The 24,222-nt window shown below is 48.5% G+C and overlaps 1 protein-coding gene across 1 annotated transcript in view; it reads right to left on the bottom strand.

Moving 5' to 3' along the window:
* Positions 1 to 24,222, bottom strand: part of LOC139226171 (scavenger receptor cysteine-rich domain-containing group B protein-like) — a 57,248-nt gene that overhangs the window by 4,330 nt on the left and 28,696 nt on the right. Inside the window, exons 8-12 of the mRNA XM_070856808.1 lie at positions 20,565 to 20,790; positions 18,705 to 18,785; positions 16,315 to 16,380; positions 10,586 to 10,897; positions 2,189 to 2,278 (exon numbers count right to left, since the gene is read on the bottom strand). Of these exons, the coding sequence (XP_070712909.1) occupies positions 2,189 to 2,278; positions 10,586 to 10,897; positions 16,315 to 16,380; positions 18,705 to 18,785; positions 20,565 to 20,790 (775 nt within the window). The remainder of the gene's footprint in view (positions 1 to 2,188; positions 2,279 to 10,585; positions 10,898 to 16,314; positions 16,381 to 18,704; positions 18,786 to 20,564; positions 20,791 to 24,222) is intronic.

Genomic DNA, 24,222 nt, shown 5'->3' with positions numbered 1-24,222 from the left:
GGCCTCATTGTATTTTACAGTGCACTGTCCCAGGTTAGCCTGTTTTATTCTTTTTTTTATTCATTCATTCTAAGGATTGGGCAGCATCACTGGCAAAGCCAGCATTTATTGCCCATCCCTAATTGCTCTGAGAAGGTGGTGATGCGGCTTGTCTAGCCCCATGTATAAGTCAGCCCTCCCAATCTTGGCTCGCTGTCCAGTTCTGTTTGATAATGTCTCTGTGAAGCGCCCTGGAAAATGTTACTATCGAAAAGTGCTATATAATTGCAAGTTCTTATTTTGTTGTAAAGTTTAGGCTGCCTGCTGTAATATATGCCCCTGTGAGTATGCTCACAGGTTTGTAGAACTGTTGCATTGTGAGTGGCTTAGCCAGTCACATGATGATCACAAGACTCAATAAAACCCCAGCCAGTTGGGTCTAGGTCATCCACGATGAGGCAGGTGGTTGTGAGCCTAGTGGAAGAACTGGTAACGTGTAGTGTGATTGTTTAACCTTTGCTAATAAACCAATTAGTTCTTAATAGCAATGTGTTGCTATGAATTCTTAAGCAAAGAACCCATGAAGAAAATACATTACACTTGCCATTCCATTTTTAAGCATGAACAGATATAAATCAGGCCCCATAACTTTAACTGTCAATTGAAGAAAATTAATTTTTATAGATTTGTAACCTGAACTAGAAATGAACAGAATCACAGAAAAATCTGTATTCAAAGTACTCTGAGAATGCAACTTGCTGCACTGTATAAAGCATTCCATTCACAGACTGGGCTGAACTGCCTCGCTTTCAATGAGTGGGATTGGGTAAATTCAGTTTTAAGAAAGTCTAAACCCAAGATATAGGCTTAACAAAAGCATTGAGGCAGTTGTATACATGCTGGAACAAATAAAATAAAAATGTACAATAACTTCCTCAGCAGATCACAGGGCACTCAGAATCATACCCTGCAAATCTGCAGAGGCATTTGACTAGTATAGTACAGGGTTTCAGGTAGACCAGCAAATCACCAAGATAAATGGATATACCACGTAAATTATTTAAAAAATGGACCAAAATAGACTCCGGGGAGAATACATGTGCTTTTCATTTAGTCTGGTGCATAAATTGTACCTTCCCAATTGCATTTATGGCTCCAGAATTAAAGGCAGCAGCTTAAATGCCAAAGAAAATTTATTTTGTTAATATGTACAGTGTGTATATATAGAAAATGGCAACTGTGCATATGGTATGGGTTGTTTAATTTATGATGTGCATTTTCTGTAACTGTTCTGTAACCATGCAGCCCCCCAATCCTAACACACACACACAGACACCACACACACACACCACACACACACATACAACCACACACACACACACACACAAATACACATACACAACCACACACACACCACACATACACACACCACACACACACATACACACACACACCACACACCACACACACAACCCACACTCACACACACACCACACATACACACACACACACCTCACATACACACAACCACACATACACACACTACACATACACACACGCCAAACACACACCACACACACACACACACGCCACACACACACACACCACACATACACACACGACACACACCACACATACACTACACACACGCACACACACGCCAAACACACACACCACACATACACACACACCACACACACAACCACACATACACACACTACACATACACAACCACACACACACATACTACACACACGCCAAACACACACATCACACATACACACACCACACATACACACATTACATACATACACGCACACCACACCATATACACACACTACACATACACACCACACATACACGCGTTACACATACACACACCACACATACACACACAACACATACATGATAAAGAAGTCAAGAGATTCCCAGTTTGATGATGTAGCCAGAGTCAAAACACTATGAATAAAGACACAGAGCGAAGGATGTTTGTGGAGGCTGGGGGGGTGAGACATGATAGCGATAGTGTAGCAAAGATAAGCAGTTTGGCAGTCGACCCAGTACTGCTGCATTCAGCACTTAATTCAAGAACACTGGCCAAATAAAGTGATCAGACCACATTCCCATGGTTACCATAGAACACTGCAAACTGCAAACACTTCTGAAATAGTTTAATGATTACTGCGTGTTTGTTCAATGCAGCACTTACCTTCTGCAACCCTCACCACTTGTGATGTTCTTGTAGTGGTCATTCCTGGTGATTGTTTACCATGGCCCGTTGCCTCAGGAGCTTTATACTCTAAAACAACAGTAAGAGAGAGGTCTCCGTTATTGAAACGTGAACTGTCGGGTCATTGTGACTATCTTAAACCCTTCTCACACAGATTTGTTTCATCATCGAGAAAATTGAAATAGGGCCAAATCCATTTCCGTTCCGATTCCTCCTCTATTAGCGCCCCGGAGGAGCGGTAAATGGCTCTGGACATGGTTACCGGCTGGGCAGCCAGCTTCCAGTGCCCCACCGGAACATTCAGTGCAGGTTCTGTGGAGGCACTGAGCAGTGCCGCCCGGGAGCGACGCGCCGGTGTGCAACAGCCCCCAGTTGCGACAGCGTTGTGAAATTTATTTACAGTGGCACCCGTAGTAGGACCGCCAGGGACAGCGGGCGGGCCGAGCTGTTCTGTCGGCGGCGACGGATGGGATGACTGCATGAGGTAAGTGAGATTGGGGGTTTTTTTTGGTGTTCTTTGTGGGATTTATCTTTATTTGGGGTCAGTAATATATTGGGAAAGTTTTCTGTGTCCCGATTTTTCTTTTTGCAGGGAGGCCTCTGTTCCGGCGTTCCGAAGCCGGCTCTTTAGCTCGGGATTTTCAGTTGCTTAGCCAGCCTAGCGCCCCGAGAGAGGTGTGTAAAGCCTCCCTTAGCACTCCGCTCCACTCTCAGGGCCCAACTGCTGAATTTTGTGGATGCTGACGCAAACCATTTCCTGGCGCAAAATGTACCGCCCTGCCGCCATTAGCACCCGAAGAAGCCTCCAACTGAAAATCCAGCCCTCAACAGGAAGTCCAGGGGAAACAGAATATACACAGCACATGCTACCCTTTCAAATAAAATCCAGCATCATTTCTATTGTGTTCCTAACACAGATGAGGCTGCACACAGGGAGGTTAAAGTAACAGTGACCTCAGTCTTTAATACGACACTCCAGAGTGAGGAACAAGCCTTAGGGGTCAGCTTATATACAGTGCTCCCAAGGGATGCTGGGATCCTTGGGACTTCAGGAGATGAGTTCCCTGGTGGCGGAACATGGGAGTGCATGCTTTACAGATACACAACATCACTCCCCTGCCAAAGTCAAAGTGAAAACTATTTACAAGGTGAGGTGGTTGGGAGCCTTTCTTTCCCTGGTGGATCGCCTCAGTACAAATGTCTGTTCTGGTGAGTTGGCTGTGCCCTCGCTGGGCTGGCATGTTGTTGGCCCTGCGGGCTGCTAGGTGAGCCTGGCCTTGCTGGGCTGTTGGGCGTGATGGGTTCGATTTCCTGGTCCGGCGTGGTGTCGTTGATTCTTTGGGTGTGTGTTGTGGGCTCGAAAAAGATGGTGTCTGCTGTGGGTTGTTCAGGGCAGTCTGTGAACTGCAGCCTCGTTTGGTCCAGGTGCTTTCTGCAAATTTGTCCATTGTCTAGTTTGACTACAAACACCCTATTCCCTTCTTTAGCTATCACCGTGTCCGCGATCCACTTGGGACCATTTCCATAGTTTAGCACATACACAGGGTCATTCAGATCAATTTCGCGTGACACAGTGGCGCGACCATCGGTTACATTTTGTTGCTGCTGCCTGTTCTCTACCTGATCATGGAGGTTGGGGTGAACCAGCGAGAGTCTGGTTTTAAGTGTCCTTTTCATGAGTAGCTCAGCCAGGGGCACCCCTGTGAGCGAGTGGGGTCTCGTGCGGTAGCTGAGCAGTACTCAGGACAGGCGGGTTTGGAGTGAGCCTTCTGTGACTCGTTTAAGGCTCTGTTTGATGGTTTGTACTGCCCGCTCTGCCTGCCCATTGCAGGCTGGTTTAAACGGGGCCGAGGTGACGTGTTTGATTCCATTGCGGGTCATGAATTCTTTAAATTCGGCACTGGTGAAACATGGCCCGTTGTCACTGACCAGTATGTAAGGCAGGCCGCGGGTGGGAAACATGGCCCTCGGGCTTTCAATGGTGGCAGTGGTGCTTCCCGACATTATTTCACATTCAATCCATTTTGAAAAAGCATCCACCACCATCAGGAACATTCTACCGACATGGATCCTCGACCATGGTCTGGAGGGCCAGGACCACAAACTTAGTGGTGCCTCTCTGGGTGCGTTGCTCAACTGAGCACATATGCTGCATTGCCTTACACAGGACTCTAAGTCAGAGTCGATGCCAGGCCACCACATGTGGGATCTGGCTATCGCTTTCATCATTACTATGCCCGGATCCAAGATCCAAGATGAACATCTCCCTGCCCTTTTTTGGTAGCACTACACGGTTACCCCACAACAGGCAGTCTGCCTGAATGGTCAGCTTGTCCTTTCGCCGCTGGAACGACTTGATTGGCTCTTGCATTTCAACGGGGATGCTGGCCCAGCTCCCATGCAGTACACAGTTTTTTTACTAGGGACAGCAGAGGATCTTGGCTGGTCCAAGTCCTAATCTGGCAGGCCGTGACAGGTGACTTATCATTTTAAAACGCTTCCATGACCATCAACAAGTCTGTGGGCTGCGCCACCATCAACAAGTTTGCAGGCTGCGCCATTTCCAGCCCGTGGTGGGCAATGGTAGCCGACTGAGAGCATCCGCACAGTTCTCGGTGCCTGGCCTGTGGCGGGTGGTATAGTTATACGCTGATAGCACGATTGCCCACCTTTGTATGTGGGCGGAGGCATTAGTATTTATCCCCTTGTTTTCAGCGAACAGGGATGTGAGGGGCTTGTGATCGGTTTCCAGCTCAATTTGAGGCCAAATAGGTACTGATGCATTTTCTTTACCCCGAACACACACGCTAATGCCTCTTTCTCAATCATGCTGTAAGGCCCTCTCGGCCTTAGACAAGCTCCTGGAAGCATAGGCGACAGGTTGCAACTTCCCCGCAACGTTAGCTTGTTGTAATACACACCCGACTCCGTACAACTACGCGTTACATGCTAGCACAAGTCTTTTACACGGGTTATACAATGCAAGCAGCTTGTTGGAGCATAAAATGTTTCTGGCTTTCTCAAAGCAAAGACTTGGTTTTTCCCCATACCCAGTTCTCACCTTTATGCAATCACACATGTAGGGGCTCTAAAAGGGTGCTTAACCCCGGTAGGAAGTTGCCAAAATAGTTGAGGAGCCCCAGGAACAACCGCAGCTCCGTGATGTTCTGTGTCCTGGGCGCGTTCCTGATAGCCTCTGTCTTGGCGTCTGTGGGCCGAATGCCGTCCGCCACAATCTTTCTCCACAAAAACTCCACTTCTGTTGCCATGAAGACCAATTCAACCTCTTCGGCCGCAGCCCTACACGATCCAATCGCTGGAGGACCTCCTCCAGGTTTTGTAGGTGCTCGGCGGTGTCCTGACCCGTGACCAATATGTCGTCCTGAAAGACCACCGTGTGTGGTGCCGACTTGAGTAGGCTCTCTATGTTTCTCTGGAAGATCGCTGCAGCCGACAGAATTCCAAACGGGCATCTGTTGTAGATGAACAGTCCCTTGTGCGTGTTGATGCAGGTGAGGCCCTTCGAAGACTCCTTCAGCTCCTGCGTCATGTAGGCCGAAGTCAGGTCGAGCTTGGTGAATGTCTTGCCTCCTGCCAGCGTCGCAAATAGGTCGTCTGCCTTAGGTAGCGGGTATTGGTCCTGTAGCGAGAAACTATTAATAGTTACTTTATAATCGCTGCAAATCCTGACCGTGTCATAACTTTTGAGTACTGGAACAATCGGGCTGGCCCACTCGCTGAATTCCACTGGGGAGATGATGTCCTCACGTTGCAGCCTGTCCAGCTCGATTTCCACTCTCTCCCTCATCATGTGAGGTACCGCTCGCGCCTTGTGGTGAATTGGTCGTGCCTCTGGGACCAAGTGGATCCGCATCTTCATCCCGGAAAAGTTTCCAATGCCTGGCTCAAAAAGGGAAGGAAATTTGTTAAGAACCTGGGTACATGAGGCCTCATCAACATGTGATAGCGTTCGGATGTCATCCCAGTTCCAGCGGATTTTGCCCAGCCAGCTCCTTCCAAGCAGTGTGGGACAATCACCCGGGACAATCCAGAGTGGCAGTTTGTGCACCGTGCCCGCGTAGCTGACCTTGACCATGGCGCTGCTCAGAACAGTGATAAGCTCTTTGTGTGCATTCTCAGTTTCGTGTGGATGGGGCTCAGGGCTGGTCTGAATGCCTTGTTGCACCAGTCTCTTAAACATCTTTTTACTCATGATGGATTGGCTAGCGCCAGTGTCCAGTTCCATGGCTACGGGTAAGCCATTCAATTTTACATTTAGCATTATAGGTGGACATTTCGTCGAAAATGTGTGCACCCCGTGTACTTCAGCATCTGCCTTCTCACTCTGAGGCTCGAAATTGCTTTGATCCACCATGGACCGATCTTCCTCTGCCACGTGGTGGTTAGCAGGTTTTGCAGAGCTTGCAGCCCGTTTGCAAGGTCATTGGAGGTGCCCCATTTTTCCACAGCTCTTGCAAACATACCCTTTGAAGCGGCATGAATAGGCTGAATGGAAGCCTCCACAACGCCAACAAGGTATGAATTGCCTTGCATTCATCCTTTGTTGGGGACTCTGAGTCATCTGGGTCACCTGAGGCCTGCTGGCAGTTGCAGACTCGTGGGTTCTGCCCTGTACATTTCTGCTCGCAAACACAGTTCCAGTTAATTTATGAACATTGCTCGCACTTGTGTGCTGAGAAATTTGTTTGGTGTTATCACTGGTGGACATAAACGCCTGTGCTATCACAATGACCTTACTGAGGGTCGGTGTCTCAACAGTCAAAAGTTTTCGTAGGATGGTCTCGTGGCCAATGCCCAGTACAAAAAAGTCTCTGAGCATCTGTTCTAGGTAGCCATCAAACTCACATTGTCCTGCAAGTTGCCTTAGCTCGGCGACGTAGCTCGCCACTTCCTGACCTTCAGATCGCTGGCACGTGTAGAACCGATACCTCGCTATCAGCACGCTCTCCCTCGGGTTAAGAAGCTCCCAAACCAGTGTACACAGCTCTTCATCCGACTTATCTGTGGGTTTCACCAGAGCCAGAAGATGTAGGTCGGTGCCCCGCAGGCTGTGAGGAGGACCGCTCTCCTTTTTGCAGCGCTTCCTTCTCCGTCCAGCTCGTTGGCTACAAAGTACTGGCCTAACTGTTCGACATAGGCTTCCCAGTCCTCACCCTCTGAGAACTTCTCCAGGATGCCCACAGTTTGCCGCGTCTTTGCGTTGGATTCGTATTCTCATCGCCAGTTATTGTGTTCGAAACCTAGATGAGGCTGCACACAGGGAGGTTAAAGTAACAGTGACCTCAGTCTTTAATAAGACACTTAAGACACAGAGTGAGGAACAGGCCTTAGGGGCCGGCTTATATACAATGCTCCCAACAGATGCTGGGGTCCTTGGGACTTCAGAGGATGAGCTCACTGGTTGCGGAACATGGGAGTGCATGCTTTACAGATACACAACAATTTCCATTCAAATAACGTGGTCTAATAGTGCTATGATCTGTATGGTGGTACCTCAGTTCTCTTGTTCTGTTTCCTGACAATGTACTGGCAGATCTCCTGTGGCATTGCTCATAGTGAGTCAAGGATTTGCTAGTTTACATTAATAGGGTGTTATGCCACGTTGTATGCCTGGTCAGGGGTATGATTCTTCCCCTTTTTGACCTGTGTCTTTCTTACCTCCTCAATTCTGATTTGCTCTCATTTTACTCTGAGCCAATCAACAAAGTGTGACAGCTGAAGTGTGACAGGAAGTAGGTGCAGCACTTATAGGAAGTGCAAACTATAGACACGATTTTTAAATGTATATCACTACCGGATATCCCACGGTGTTGCTTATAGTGGATAGGGATGCAGAGGAGAGGAGATAGGAGAGGTGGGAAGGTGAGGAGAGGGAGGGGAAGAGAGGGGAGGGGAGGAGGAAACTGGAAGGGGTAGGAATGGAGGAAAGGAACAGTGGTGGGTGGTCACAAATTTTCCCCTCATGTGCTGGAGTTATTGTAGGGAGCCAGCATAATACCAGACATAAATCTGCTCTATGGTTTCTGCACTAGTATGGCTGAGTTTAGAAGACTTAGAGGTGATCTTATTGAAATGTATAAGATTGTGAGGGGGCTTGACAGGGTAGATGCAGAAAGACTGTTTCCCCTCATGGGGGAATTTAGAACTAGGGGGCATAGTCTCAGAATAAGGGGTCGCCCAGTTAAAATGGAAATGAGGAGGAATTTTGTCTCTCAGAGGGTCGTGAATCTTTGGAATTCTCTGCCCCAGAGAGCTGTGGAGTAAAAACAGAAAATGCTGGAAATCTCAGCAGGTCAGGCAGCATCTGTGGAGAGAAGCAGAGTTAAAGATTCGGGTCGATGACACTTCGTCATAACTGGAGAGTGTTCGGAAAGAACAGTTTCTTAACAAGCACTGAAAGGGGGAGGGGAAGAAAGAACAAAAGGGAAGGTCTGTGATAGGATGGAAGACAAGAGAGGCTGTGGCGGTTGGGTCATTTAATATAGTTAAGGTGGAGATATACAGATTTTTGAATGATAAGGGAGTCAAGGGTTATGGGGAGCGGGCGGGGAAGTAGAGTTGAGGCCAAGATCAGATCAGCCATGATATTAAATGGCAGGGCAGGCTCGAGGGGCCAAATGGCCGACTCCTGCTCCTATTTCTAATGTTCTTATGTCATTATGACCTGTGCTATTTGCCACTGGAGTCTTCTAGCTCTGCGATTGGTAGGAACCCAGGCAAAAAAAAGAACAATGATCAGTGACCTAAGTACACTGACCAGGCCATCCTGAAATTAATTTAATAATTGAGAAGCTTCGTAAAGGATGCTGTCGATAAATGTTCATTTTTATAAGTTAAATCCCTTTAGCTCCAATTCAAAATGGCATAGCATTTGTTCATTGTCGCATATGTCTATAATTCCTAATCCTTGTCTTTAAATCTCTCCACATCCTTGCCCTTCTCTATTGCTGTGCCTCCAGTCCTATCACCCACCCTGAATGCTCTGCTCCTCTGATTCTGATCCTTCCATTCACCTCTCCCTGTCCTCACTCCATCATTAATGGGAGAGCCTTCAATTGCATCAGTCCTGCTCCCTGGAACTCGCTCCTTACACCTCTTTGCCTCTCCGCCTCTCTTTTCAGCTTTAAAAATCATCTCCGACAAGCTTTCCGTCTCACTTCCTAATCTAGCTCTTCCATGTTCAGCTTTCATTCCCAATTACCATCTGTAAAACGCAATGGGCTGGATTATCTGTCCGTCGCTGACTCTGTTTTTGCCCCAAGGGGCGGGAATGGCGGTGGAAAGCAATTCCAGCGCCCCACCGGGACATTCGGTGCCGGGTTTGCGGGGTCGCGGAGCAGTACCGCCCGGGAGAGGCGAGCCGGTGTGTCGGTGTGCAACGCCCCTGGTTGTGACACCGGCTCGAAATTTGCAACTAGCTCGATCCGTAGCGCCCCGCAGTGCCCACTAGTGGGACCGCCTGTGAAAGCGGGCGGTCCGAGCTGTACCAGCCACAGTGAGGGAAGGAATGTATACCTGAGATAAGTGTGATTATTTTTTCTTTTTTTCTTTTTGCGATCCATGTAGAAGCAACCTCAGGACAATATCAGGAATGTTTTTGCTGGGGATTTTTTTGCAGATTTTTTTCGCGGAAGCCTCTCTTAGGTCGCTCGGAGGTTGGCTGTTTACCTCGGGATTTTCAGTTGCTCAGTTGGCCTAGCGCCCTCAAAGAGGTGCGCTCCGCACTCATGGCCCAGCTGGTGAATTTTTTACCTGAAGACGCAAACCATTTCCAGCGCAAAATTTACCGCTCTGCCTGGGTTAACACCGCAACAGAGGCACGACCGAATTCCCACCCCATTGGGTGTTTTCTACATTACAGGAACAGTGCGGTTTTGGCTTAGTTTAGCACTCTCATCTCTGAGCTAGAAGGTTGTGGGTTCAAGCCTCACTCCAGATATTGGTTCAAGCCTCACTCCAGAGACTTGAGCACAGCATCTCTGTTTGACACTTCAGTGCAATGCTGAGGGAGTGCCGCACTGTCGGAGATGCCACCTTTTGGTGGAGACCCCATCTGCCCTCTCAGGTGGATGTAAAAGAGCCCATGGCACTTTTTTTGAAGAAAAGCAAGGACTTGTCCTGGCCAATGTGCACCCCTCAAACAACACCCGCAAAACAGATTATCTGGTCATTCAAATCACTGCTGTTTGTCGGACCTTCATGCGCACAAATTGGCTGCCGCATTTCCCTGTGTAACAATAGTAACAACACTTCAAAAGTAATTCATTGGTTGTGAAGCACCTGCGGATGTGAAAAGCATTGTATAAAGTTCTTTCTTTCTGTGTAAAATGAGGTTGCTGTTGATGTTGGCCTTACCTACACAAATAGCGCCCGCATCCTCGTGGTGTCTACAGTTGTGTTTTCCCCACCCGAGGTTAAAGCAGTCTGACAAGGAGGCCTCTGTACCTTCGCAATTCACATTGTCCAGCAATATTGGGCCGTTGCCATATCCAAAATAGCTTAGGTCGGTAGCAGTGACGGCACCACCACATCCCAACTGCCTGCAAACCACCGCCACATTTTTAATATTCCACTCGTCATCGCACACAGTTCCCCAATTATTGCCGTAAAAAATCTCCACTCTGCCTTGACAGCTGTTGTTACCATTCACCAGACGGATGGATCTGGCTGGAAAAATATTAATATGATTATCACATTTTCAGTCTTAACCAACATTGCACATGCTGCTTTTAAATTGCTCAGTCGATGGTTGCAATCTTATGTCACTGCACTTCTAACCAGGAGACAGGGAGAGAATCTCAATGCCAACTCGTAGTCACATACATCCTTAAAACAACAGGGGGTCGAAATTGGTGTGCGTTCCACATGTTTTTTGAGCACAGTGGGGCAGCTCGGGTGTAGCAGTCGCAGTGCCATTGAGACACCTAAAACGGGCATTATTAGGCCCTTTAAAGAGTGGTCTTAAACAGAGTGCACCAAAACAGAGTGTTAAAATTGGGAATTTGGAGAGAATGGGAATTCAGCGCATAGGGTGAAAGGGTGCTGCTTTTTGCCTCCAGTCCTGGTAGTGGTTTGTGTTACACGTAAATATTTAATTTCAACTACCTATATCTTAAACTAGACCAAGTAATGAGTTAAAAAACTAAACTATAAGCTAAGTTAATGGAATATATAGGCCTAGAAGGTGGCCTGCTTAGCACCGCCCATTATCGCATCCTGCGGTGGGGTGGGGGGGGGGTCGATACCGGGGCGCTAACCACTTGCCGACCGGGCGCGGTGAGAAAATCGACTCCTGCTATATTCGGCGTGGGTTTTGCAGCGGCGGTAAGACGTTGCGCCCCGATCTCCTTCGCCCGGAAATCATGGTACCATTGCCGTGCGGATCGTCCCGGTAGCGCCCCGGACCCAAACTTCGGTTCCAACCACTGCAGCATCACTGGGCGAAAACACCGGCAGCTGCAGGAGGTGTTGATCGGGAGGCCGGGTGCTTTGGGGTCGATAGTTAAAGGAGAGGTGGCCAAATCCTGGCTGCCGTCGGGGACCACCACACTGGTCCCAATGCAGAGCCTGCAGCGATGGCCCTTGTTTAATGGAGGGAAGGTCCCCTTGTACACAGCAGCACTGCATAACTACCACCCCGCCAGCGTCCTCTTGTGCTCCAGGAAGGAGGTGGAGTGCTTGATTTAGTGCTCCACTTCCTCCCTGGAGCGCAAACATTGAATTTTTTAAAAGCTGGGCATTAGTAGCGCCTGGCACTCCCGAATTTCTTCCACATCAACTTTAATTAATTATTTAAATAACAAAAGGTTAGAAGGGGATGACAGTGTAGGTGGTGTGCTGCGACTGCAGCATGTGGGAGTTTGTGGAGAGCATTACGATCCCAGGCGACCATGTCTGCAGTAAGTGTCTGCAACTCGAGGAACTTCAACTCAGAGTTGTTAAGCTTGAGTGTTCAGTTTTGGTCTCCTAATCTGAGGAAAGACGTTCTTGCTATTGAGGGAGTGCAGCGAAGGTTCACCAGACTGATTCCCGGGATGGCGGGACTGACATATGAGGAGAGACTGGATCAACTGGGCCTTTATACACTGGAGTTTAGAAGGATGAGAGGGGATCTCATAGAAACTTACAAGATTCTGATGGGACTGGACAGGTTAGATGTGGGAAGAATGTTCCCGCTGATGGGGAAGTCCAGAATCAGGGGACACAGTCTTAGGGTAAGGGGTAGGCCATTTAGAACTGAGGTGAGGAGAAGCTTCTTCACTCAGAGAGTTGTTAACCTGTGCAATTCCCTACCGCAGAGAGTTGTTGATGCCAGTTCATTGGATATATTCAAAAGGGAATTAGATATGGCCCTTACGGCTAAAGGGATCAAGGGGTATGGAGAGAAAGCAGGAAAGGGGTACTGAGGGAATGATCAGCCATGATCTTATTGAATGGTGGTGCAGGCTCGAAGTGCCGAATGGCCTACTCCTGCACCTATTTTCTATGTTTCTATGTCTGAGGTGCAGACATTGTGGGGCTTCAGGGAGGGGGAGAGTTACCTGGACACTTTGATCCAGGAGGCAGTCACAACCCTTAGGTTAGGTAGTGGTACAGATCTGGTTAGTGGTCAGGGACAGGAGGGTGTGACTGCAACTCAGACAGGTAAGGGGACTCCAGGTGCAGTGCTGGAGGAGCCTCAGCCTTTTCCCTCACCCAACAGGTATGAGGTTCTTGCTGCCTGTGTGGACAAGGGCAAAGTCTGCAGGGTGGATGAGCAGGCTGACCATGGCACCATAGTACACGAGGCCATTCAAGTGGGGGGAGTGAAAAGGAATGTAGTTGTGGTAGGGGACAGTATAGTCAGAGGGATAGATACTGTTCTCTGCAGCTGCGATCGGGAGTTACGAAAGTTGTGTTGCCTGCCCAGGGCCAGGATTAAGGACATCTCCTCGTGGCTGGAGAAGACTTTGAATGGGAGGGGGAGGATCCAGTTGTTGTGGTCCACATTGGAACCAATGACATAGGTAAAACTAGTAATTAGGTTATACTGAGAGAGTCTGAGGAGATAGGATTGAAATTAAGGTCCTTTCACGCTACTGTCTTTATTCCCACAGGTAATAATCTGGATTGCTACCTAAACCATGCGCAAATTGGCATAGGGATAAACAGATTAGAAGGTTAACTGCATGGCTCAAAGAGTGATGTGGGAGGCAGAGGTTTCAGTTCATGGAACGCTGGCACCAGTACTGGAAAAAGAGGGAGCTGTTCCATTGGGACGGGCTCCGGAATCCGGGCTGGGATCAGTGTCCTGGCGAATCAAATAACTAGGGTGGTACATATGGCTTTAAACTAATGAAGGGAAGGTGAGAGGATTCAGGAAAGGGTAAGTTCAAACGGTATAAGAAAAGTTCACGGCTGTAGAGCAGTGTAGTTATTTGGGTAAAAATAAACAGAGCGGGTCAGGAAAGGAAAGGGAGCTTAACAAAGGGCACCAGTGACATCAGGGAAAAATAGAAAAAGTTAAAAGCTAAAGGCATCACAAAATTGATAAAGAGATAGAAAATAGAATGTGAAAGTAAACTAGCAAGATACATAAAAACATATTGTAAAAGCTTCTATAGGTATGTAAAAAGAAAAAGATTAGCGAAATTAAATGTGGGTCCCCTACAGGCTGAGACAGGAGCAATTATAATGGGGAATAAGGAAATGGCAGAGAAATTAAACAAATAATTTGTATCTGTCTTCACGGAAGAAGATATAAAAAAAAATTGGAAATAGTGGGGACCCAGGGGTTAGCGAGAATGAGGAACTTAAAGAAATTAGTATTAGTAAAGAAATTAATGGAACTAAAAGTGGAGAAATTAATGGGATTGAAAGCCGATAAATGCCCTGAACCTGACGGCCTACATCCTCAGGTTTTAAAAGAGGTGGCTGCAGAGATAGTGGATGCAATGATTTTGACCTTCCAGAATTCCATAGATTCTGGAACGGTCCACGTGGATTGGAAAGTAGCAAATGTAACACCACTATTCAAGAAAGGGAGGAGAGAGAAAACAGGGAACTACAGGCCAGTTAGCCTGACATCAGTAGTAGGAAAAATGCTAGAATCTATTATTCAGGATGTGGCCACAGGGCACTTAGAAAATCATATTATGATTGGGCAGAGTCAATACGAATTCATGAAAAGGAAATCATGTTTGACAAATCTAATACAGAGTTTTTTGAGGTTGGAACTAGCAGGGTAGATAAAGGGAAAACAGTGGATGTGGTGTATCTGGATTTTCAGAAGGCATTCAATAAGGTGCCACACAAGAGGTTATTGCACAAAATTAGGGCTCATGGGATTAGGGGTAATATACTAGCATGGAGTGAGGGTTGGTTAACGAACAGAAAACAGAGAGTAGGAATAAAGGTGTCATTTTCGGGTTGGCAGGCTGTAACTAGCGGGGTACCACAAGGATCAGTGCTTGGGCCTCAGCTACTTACAATCCATATCAATGATTTGGATGAGGGGAACAAGTGTAATGTATCTACGTTTGCTGACGATACAAAGCTCGATGGGAAAGTAAGTTGTGAGGAGGACGAAAAGAGTCTGCAAAGGGATATAGACAGACTAATTGAGTGAGCAAGAGCAAGGCAGATGGAATATAATGTGGAGAAATGTGAAGTTATCCACTTAGGTAGGAAAAATAGAAAAGCAGAATATCTTTTAAATGGTGAGAGATTGGGAAATGTTGGTGTTCAGAGGGACCTGGGTGTCCTTGAATATGATTCAATGAAAGTTGACATGCAGATACAGCAAGCAATTAAAAAAGCAAATGGTATGTTAGTCTTTATTACAAAAGGATTGGAGTATACGAGTAAAGACGTCTTACTGCAATTGCAAGGGCCCTGGTGAGACTGCACTATGTACAGTTTTGGTCTCCTTGCTTAAGGAAGGATATACTGGCCTTAGAGAGAGTGCAACAAAGGTTCACCAGACTGATTCCTGGGATGGAGGGTTTGTCCAATGGGGACAGATTGAGTAGACTAGGCTTATATTCCCTAGAGTTTAGAAGAATGAGAGGTGATCTCATTGAAACATACAAAATTCTTAAGGGGCTTGGCAGGGTAGATGCAGGGAGGATGTTTCCCCTGACTGGGGAGTCTAGAACCAGGGATCACAGTCTCCGAATAAGGTGTCGGCCATTTAGGACTGAGATGAGGAGAAATTCTTCATTCAAAGGGTTGAGAATCTTTGGAATTTACCCCAGAGGGCTGTGGAGGCTCCATTGTTGAGAATATTCAAGACAGAGACCAATAGATTTTGGGATACTAAGGTAATCAAGGGATATGAGAATCGGCCGGGAATGTGGAGTTGAGGTTGACGATCAAGCATGATCTTATTAAATGGCGGAGCAGGCTTGAAGGGCTGAATGGCCTACTCCTGCTCCTATTTCTTATGTTCTTATATTGACCCCTCATTGCGACAGTCCCGGTGATCGGCCCCTCATTGCCCAATCCAATGCTCTGCCCAGGACTTACCTGAGGGCTGTTGCCAGTGGAGGGGGTGCATCAGGTGCCGGTGACTGACCCAAATCATGCAGATTTCAGATTTCAGATTTCGAGGCGGTATTGGCCCTCTATGTCTGGGCGTGGGCCTGCTCATGCAGCGCCGAGTCTGGGCCCGGGAACAGGCCTCAGCATGTTTCTCTGACTCAAGAGCAAACACTGACCCAAAGGTTTCCTTGAGGCTAGCCATAGCGTGGATCATCCTGCCTTCTCCTGACAGAATGTGACTCGGACCGGGGGCAGTACACACGGGTCCACAGACATTGAGAGTGGATGGATATTCCAGAGCTTGGTTCGCTTACCTTCTAGGCTTTGGAAATATTTAAGCTTAGCTTCATCCCAGAATATGAAATAGGCAGAGCAGAGTCCATGGTAGGGTAGGTTTAGATTGTACATGGTCTGTAGAAGAAGCTGGATGGCCATTTACTGGTTTCATATATTCTTGTACGCTCACAGAAATACCTTGGATTTGACTCACAATTTCACTATTTCAGTTTAAATCAGTGGCTGATTTAAACACATTGATTGAATGAAACAGTCATTAACCTTACCCATTTGGGGAGTAGTATGTTTTGTGGTTGTAATCTGTTCGGAAACTTGATCGGTAACATCTGTAACTAAATATAAAGAGCAATTGTTATTTGTGCTCCTTGAAATCATTTCCTGGGTCAGCAATGTACATTTAACAAAAGGAGTCCCAATTTGCCTCTGTCTCTTGCTGGAGCTCAGACCCACAGCACTGACTGCCCATCCTGCACCTTGCCCAGCTGGTCAATCTTCCAGTGTGTCTACACACTATGGGAATAACATTAACCCCCAAAATCCGGTGGGTTTGAGTTAGGTGAGAAGTTAAAATATTAAACAATTTGAATCAGAACCCAGGCTGACTCAATATTGGCCGGGGGGGAACGATACCAATCCGTTCTCAGGAGGCAGGACGGAGGTGAGGGGCAGGAGACCAATCCACTGTCAGGACACGGATCGGTCGTTGAAACCTTTTAAGGAGGCAGCTGCTTCCATTTTGAGAAAGTTTCCAATGGGAAACCTGGCAGGCGAGACGGGCTGGATCCAGCAGGTAAGTGCCTTTACCGCGCTGCTTGTGGGCCAGGAGGAGCAGGAGTGCTTCCTCCATGACCAAAAATGCTAACCGTGTAAACCTACCTGTCCATCATCTGTCTGGCCCCCTACGTCCACGATCTCCCCCCGACCCCCGTGATCACCGAACTCCCACTACTCCGTCTCTCCCCAACATTCCCCCCGCCCTCCCGATTACTGACTCCTGATCTCCCCCCTACCCCCCCTCCCCACCACCCACAACACCACTAAACCTACTTGCAGGCCATTCCCAACAGACAGGCAGTCAGGCCATCAATCAGGCTGGCTGTCAGACGAGAACCCCGGCAAAAAAGCTCCAGTGCGTTTGGGGAGACCCGCACTTTCGGGTTTCCCGGCCATGGGGCTGAAATTGCCTATTCCCTTAAGGCCTGTCACTGCCGGAAATCGCCAGCCATGCTGTGGGGTGCAATGGCCGCCGATTTCTCGTGTAATGGCTGCCATTTTGGAAATTCCTTTCCTGCGGTATCCCGGCGGTGAGGCTCACCCCTTCCCGCTCCGCTGCTGCCGATCCGTCCTAAGTGAGTCATCAGAGCGCGCACCGCCAATGTACGCCCCCGATGGTGAAATTCAGCTGACAAAAATCTTGCTCCCGCCGCGCAGTGCCAAAAACTGCTTTTTTCTGCCGGTGAAGTGAGGCTGTAGTCTTTCTCAAATGACAGTGCGGCGCCCATTAAAGGGGAGGACCTACTGACGCTGCTGCCATGTTTTTTTTTGTCGGCCGAGTGCTAAATCGGACTGACAATTCCGCCAATTGGCTCCCCCCCCCCCCCCGCTGGCCCGGCCAAAACCCTTCCTGGTGGCCTAGTGGACCGAACTTAAAGAACCGCGCAGACTCTTCCCCTTTAAGTGAAGGGGAGAGCCATGGTGATCGGCACCGTGATGATGTCATCAGCTCTACGCTGATGACTGACAGCAGCGGACACTCCGCCCACCCCCAACTTCCGCCCCCATTATGACCAACTTCCGATCCGATGAGAAAATAAAGCCAAAGAGTGCAACTTCGCTCAAGAGGCCACCACATCCACCGCGCCGGTAAAATCAACAGAAACAGGGTAGGTGCACCCCGTTTCCAGCGGTGGGCAATTTCGGCCCCCATAACTCCTGCCCCACCGCTTCGAGATTGCGCCTCAGTAAACATTGGGGCCTGAGTGTCAGCTGTCTGTTTTATCATGGAGGCCTCGTAGCTGACCCCAGTCCTGTCCTTATACGACATCCACAAATACACACTTCCCAGCTGGGGTCACTGGGCTGTGAACAGGCAAGGAAACCTGGCCTGATTTTTATTTCCCTGCACCAGCTGCGATTAGCTAGCTCAGCTCCCAGACCGGCAATCAAACCTAGCTCAGTGCCTTGACCCACGAGGCCATCGGGAAAGCATGTCATCATACTTCCATATTCTGCTCTACATGTGCCAACCTTAAAAGCCGACCAACGGCCACAAAATGTGAACAGCTGACTGTTCAAAATCATAGAATCATCAATGATACAGCACAGGAGGCCATTCGGCCCATCATGCCTGTGCCGGCTCTTTGGTAGAGCGATCCAATTAGTCCCATTCCCTTGCTCTTTGCTGTTAGCCCGGCAAGTTTTTCCCCTTTAAGTATATATCCAATTCCCTTTTGAAAGTTACTGCTTCCACCGCCCTTTCAGGCAGCGCGTTCCAAAGCAGACCCGACACGTACGAGCGTTGGGGGTGACTTTTCACCTTCACCTCTTGGATGGAGAGCATCGCCCGGCTGTTAGAGACAATTTCCAGTGTTTTCAATTGGCGTTCAGTATCTGCTGTGGGTAAGTTTACGTAAACACTTCTTACTGTGACTGGTACCTGGAATAGATTCTGCGCCAGTGTAATCTGCAGTATATCCAACGGATGACACGTCTGGCGCTGCCGTGGGAGTCCAAGAATCTTGAAGAAGATAAAAAAATTAAATTTATATAACGTGTGAATGGGAACAATAAATATTGTGTTACGATAGCTTCAGACTTGACACTTGGCAGCAGCGTATCGTCTAACTGCTCAGAACGATAGCAGCAGCTTGCATTTAAATAGCGCCATTAATGTAAAAAGGCAGCCCAGGGCACTTCACAACATGGAAAAAGGTAAAGCAGCAGATTTAGGACTATGGAGGAAGAATTAAATGGGATAACTAGCAGCTTCAGTGGAAAGTTGGGTTTTGAGAAGGCTTTTAAGAGGAGGAGAGAGAAGTGGAGAGGTACAGTGGTTTCGGAAGGGAATCCCAGAGAGTAGGACTGTTGGACAAGAGACCAAAGGGTGTGGGAGAGGATAACAGGCTAGGAGAGGTTACAGAGATAGGGTAGGGGGGAGGGAGACTGCTGAGAGACTTGAAGACGAGATTGATGATTTTAAATTTGATACATTGGGGATAGGGATCTAATTCCGGTAAGTGAGGAGGGCTGCTGGATGAGCAAGTGTTAGTGCAGGGCAGGATATGATAGCCGCATTTCACACAAGGTGGCAGTTTTGAGGGTAGGGTAGAGGAGGCAAGCAGCGGGACATTGGCGAAGTTGAGTCGAGAAGTGACAAAGATATGGTTGAGAATTTCAGTGGCAGTGGGGCTGAGATAGCGCAGAGACCGATCATCATCATCATTGTTATGTAATGATGTGTGTATCGTCCCAGTACCTTAAATGTAATGTAAGTACTATGCCACACCACAGAGGGCGCTGCGGTGGGAAACCCTGGTAGTGCCTGTAACAAGGACTATATAAGGGTGACCACCATACCTGGGCGGCACTCTGGAGCTGAACAATAAAGGATGAAGGTCACAGCAGTTAGACTTACACCAGACCGTGTGGAGTCAGTGATTTGTGTGCTACATACACCACATTGGCAACGAGGAAGTGGACAAACTCCATGCAACCATGGCTACTCTGGGCTCGCTAAAGGATTTTATCGTGGGCAATGATTGGGAGGCCTTTATGGAAAGGCTCGAGTACTACTTCACAGCAAATGACCTGACGGAGGACACATACGCAATGAGAGAGAAGCGTAAGGCGATATTGCTCTCCAGTTGTGGAGATGAGGTTTACTGTCTCGTCAGGGATTTGCTGGCACCTGGGAGCGCCAGGGACAAGTCATACGAGGAGCTGACTGAACTCATTCATGACCAGTTGAAACCGAAGGAGAGCATCCTCACGGCCAGATACAAATTTTACCATCACTGCAGATCTGAGGGCCAGGATGTCACCAAATATGCTGCGGACCTCAGGAGACTCGCGGCGCCGTGTGATTTTGGGGCACACCTTGACGAGGCTTTGCGGGACGTTTTCGTTATGGGGATTGGCCACGAGGGCCTCCTTCACATGCTGCTGGCCACGGAACCCACAGTCACTCTGACAAAGGCCATCACCATCGGCCGGGCATATATGACCTCGACTTGCAGCACCAAGCAAATGATCCACAGTCTCGAACCCGGCAGGCACTGTCCACAGGATAGCGCCCACCACGGACAAAACTGCAGAACATGGCTCTGCCTGGGGCAGAGAGCACGGACCTCGGGATCCTGGAGCTCAGAGTCCGCCGAGGGGGGCCAATCAAGCAGCACCATGCTGGCGCTGTGGAGGAAGCCATGGGGCTCACCGGTGCAGGTTTGCGGAGTACACGTGCAATACCTGCCACGTTAAAGGCCACCTTCAGCGTATGTGTAAAAGAAATCGGACTCACCGTGTGGCTGAGGAGATGGGGGGATGATCCACTGTTCAGCGAGGAGCAGGTAGAAGAAGATGAGGTGCTTGGACTGTATATGTGCACCGACGATTCGCCCCCAGTGATAAGTGAAGTAAAAATCAACGGAGTCCCAGTGAGTATGGAAGTGGACACGGGCTCGGGTCCGTCGTTGATGAGTCGGAGAACTTTTGATAAACTGTGGATTAACCCAGCTGCACGACCCAAGCTGGTCCCTGTCACGGCGAAGCTGCGTACCTACACCAGGGAACTAATACCTGTTCTCGGCAGAGCGATGGTGCAGGTATCCCACCGGGACAAGACGCACGCTTTACCTTTGTGGGTCGTTGCAGGCGATGGGCCGACACTCCTCGGCCGGAGGTGGATGGGGAAGGTCCGTGGGAGCTGGGAAGACTTCATCATTCCACAGGCTGCTGCTCCCCGGGGTGCTGCCGTGCCCCGGGTCCCCAAAGAGCAGCGCCGACCGAGCTGGAGCTGCAGCCTCAATCCACCCACAGGCAAGCCCCAGGCCCGGATCTCACACAGAGACCCTGCAGCCTTAATCCCCACAGGCAAGCCCCAGGCCCGGATCTCACACAGAGACCCTGCAGCCTTAATCCCCACAGGCAAGCCCCAGGCCCGGATCTCACACAGAGATCCTGCAGCCTCAGCCCCCATAGGCAAGCAGCCCTGCACAGAGGGGCCCAAGGGGGGGTGGGGGTTGAGCCGGCGGGGCGCTGCGGGAGGGGTGCTGAGGGATCCAGGGGCCGGCGGTTCGGAAGGGCCCCGCAGAGGAGCTGGTAGCGTCGGTTGGCGGCCATGGCAGATGCAGGGGAGGCCACTACGTAGGCCGCGGGGGGACGCGGCAAGTGCGGCCGCTGGAGAGGCCACGAGGGCGCAGGAGAGGCGGCAAGTCAGGTGGCAGCGGAGGGGAGCAGAGGCTGTGACGGCGGAGGGCATTCGGAGCGGCGGAGAAGAAGATGGCGGCGGCATCATGTCGGAGCTGCAGAGCATCAAAGATGGCGGCACCCAAGGAGAAGCCTCGTGGAATCCTCCTGCATCAAAGATGGCGTCTTAAAGAGGAAATGCACCCGGGAGTCTTAAAAGGGCCTTACAAAGAGGTGGTCCCCACAAAGGACTTCTGTTAGGCAGAGCGAGTCTAAAATGAGCAATGTTAATGTGAGATAGTGAATTTATAATAAGAATTACCTTTTTTATGCTGAATGGCCACTGTATTTGTGTAAAATAATGGATGAAGTACAATTAATGATAGCGGCTAACAAGGAAATCAAGGTTCTGCTACCAGTCAATAACCAGTTAATGTACCAGATAATATGTACCATACTAACGCACTGTCTCTGCCCACCTGCCTTCCATTGGACAAGTATGATGTTATGTAATGATGTGTGTATCGTTGTCCTGTGTCCAGGTGTGGGGGGGGAAGGTGATGTTATGTAATGATGTGTGTATCGTCCCAGTACCTTAAATGTAATGTAAGTACTATGCCACACCACAGAGGGCGCTGCGGTGGGAAACCCTGGTAGTGCCTGTAATAAGGACTATATAAGGGTGACCACCATACCTGGGAGGCACTCTGGAGCTGAACAATAAGGACGAAGGTCACATCAGTTAGACTTACACCAGACCGTGTGGAGTCAGTGATTTGTGTGCTACATACACCACAATCATCATCATAGGCAGTCCCTCGGAATCGAGGAAGACTTGCTTCCACTCTTAGCGTGAGTCTTTAGGTGGCTGAACAGTCCAATACGAGAACCACAGTCTCTGTCACAGGTAGGACAGATAGTCGTTGAGGGAAGGGGTGGCTGGGACTGGTTTGCCGTACGCTCTTTCCGCTGCCTGCGCTTGATTTCTGCATGCTCTCGGCGACAAGACTCGAGGTACTCAGCGCCCTCCCGGATGCTCTTCCTCCACTTAGGGCAGTCTTTGGCCAGGGACTCCCAGGTGTCAGTGGGGATGTTGCACTTTATCAGGGAGGCTTTGAGGGTGTCCTTGTAACATTTCCTCTGCCCACCTTTGGCTCGTTTGCCATGAAGGAGTTCCGAGTAGAGCGCTTGCTTTGGGAGTCTCGTGTCTGGCATGCGAACAATGTGGCCTGCCCACCGGAGCTGATCAAGTGTGGTCAGTGCTTCAATGCTGGGGATGTTGGCCTGGTCGAGGATACTGACATTGGTGCGTCTATCCTCCCAGGGGATTTGTAGAATCTTGCAGAGACATCATTAGTGGTATTTCTTCAGCGACCGATTACCAGACCAATAATACAGCAGAGGCGGAAATACGTCTTGATGATAGATAGGCAGTAGGTGTGAGCTCAGCTCTGGGTCAACATAGTGCCCAGGTTCCATATGGTCTGGTACAGCCTAATCGAATGGCTGGAGATGAGAATGGACATTATGGCAGGAGGCCTAAGGCAATGAATTTGGTTTTCCCAATGTTCAGTTGGAGGACATTGTAACATGTCCATGACTTAATGTTGGACAGGCAATTTCGCAGCATAGAGATGGTTGAGAGACCAAATGAGGTGGTGGACAGGAGAGCTGGGTGTCATCAACATACATATGGAAACCAATCCCATGAAGGGACTACCTCCTTGTCGATTCAGCTTATATATTTTACAATTAGCTTTGACGGGTTCCATTGTGTTAATCCTATTTTCCCTAAGTTTTAAACATATTGGATCTAAATTTAACTTTGTGGCACCATTGGAGTTGACAACTTTGTGAAGTGGGTTTAGTGGTTGGTGCCGATACCAAGAGCAGGTTTGTGGTAGCAATGGCAATACATAAACAGAATGTAATAGTTATTTATTATTTTTAAGAGTTACTTATTATTGGTGCTAGGGTACAAGGAGTCTAGTAGTTAACAGTGCTAGGGTACTAGGAGTCTGGTAGGCTTTAAACTAGTACGATGGGGGGAGGGAGCTACAAGAAATGAAACCAGCCTAAATATAAACAAAACAGGAAAGGAGAGCATAGGAAAGAGTAAAGTAAGGGTGGATATTGATGACCAGAGAATAAATGGAGTAAAAGAACAGGAGTGTAAAAAGATGGCTAAAAATAAAGTGAAAGGAACTGCTATTAAAAATAAGTTAAACTGTATGTACAGCAATGCACTCAGCATCCGTACTAGACAGGGGAGCAGGAAGCAATCATGTGTTGTGAGAAACCAGACATAGGCCCCAAGTTTCCACATGATTTGCTCCTGATTTTTAGGAGCAACTGGTGTAGAACGGAGTATCTTAGAAATCGGAATTCTCGTCATTTAGTTTGCTCCAGTTCTAGTCAGTTAGAACAGTTTCACTTTGGAACAGAATTTTTTTTTCAAAAGGGGGCGTGTCCGGCCACTTACGCCTGTTTTCAAACTTTTGTCAGTGAAAACTTACTCCAAACTAACTTAGAATGGAGTAAGTGAAGATTTTTGTACGCTCAAAAAAAACTTTGTCTACACTTTAGAAAATCAGGTGTAGGTTACAAATCAGGCGTAGGGAATGGTGGGGCGGGGGGAGGGTGTTTAAAGGGAAGTTTACAAACATTAAACACTTCAGTTTTACAAATAAAGAGCCATCATCTATAATAAATGAAAAATACATCAATAAATCAACCAATAAATCAATCAAAAAACATTAATAAGAAATAAT

The sequence above is a fragment of the Pristiophorus japonicus genome, chromosome 16 (assembly GCF_044704955.1).
Source record: "Pristiophorus japonicus isolate sPriJap1 chromosome 16, sPriJap1.hap1, whole genome shotgun sequence".
Classification (NCBI taxonomy): domain Eukaryota; kingdom Metazoa; phylum Chordata; class Chondrichthyes; family Pristiophoridae; genus Pristiophorus; species Pristiophorus japonicus.
This window is presented reverse-complemented; position numbering and strand designations above follow the sequence as displayed.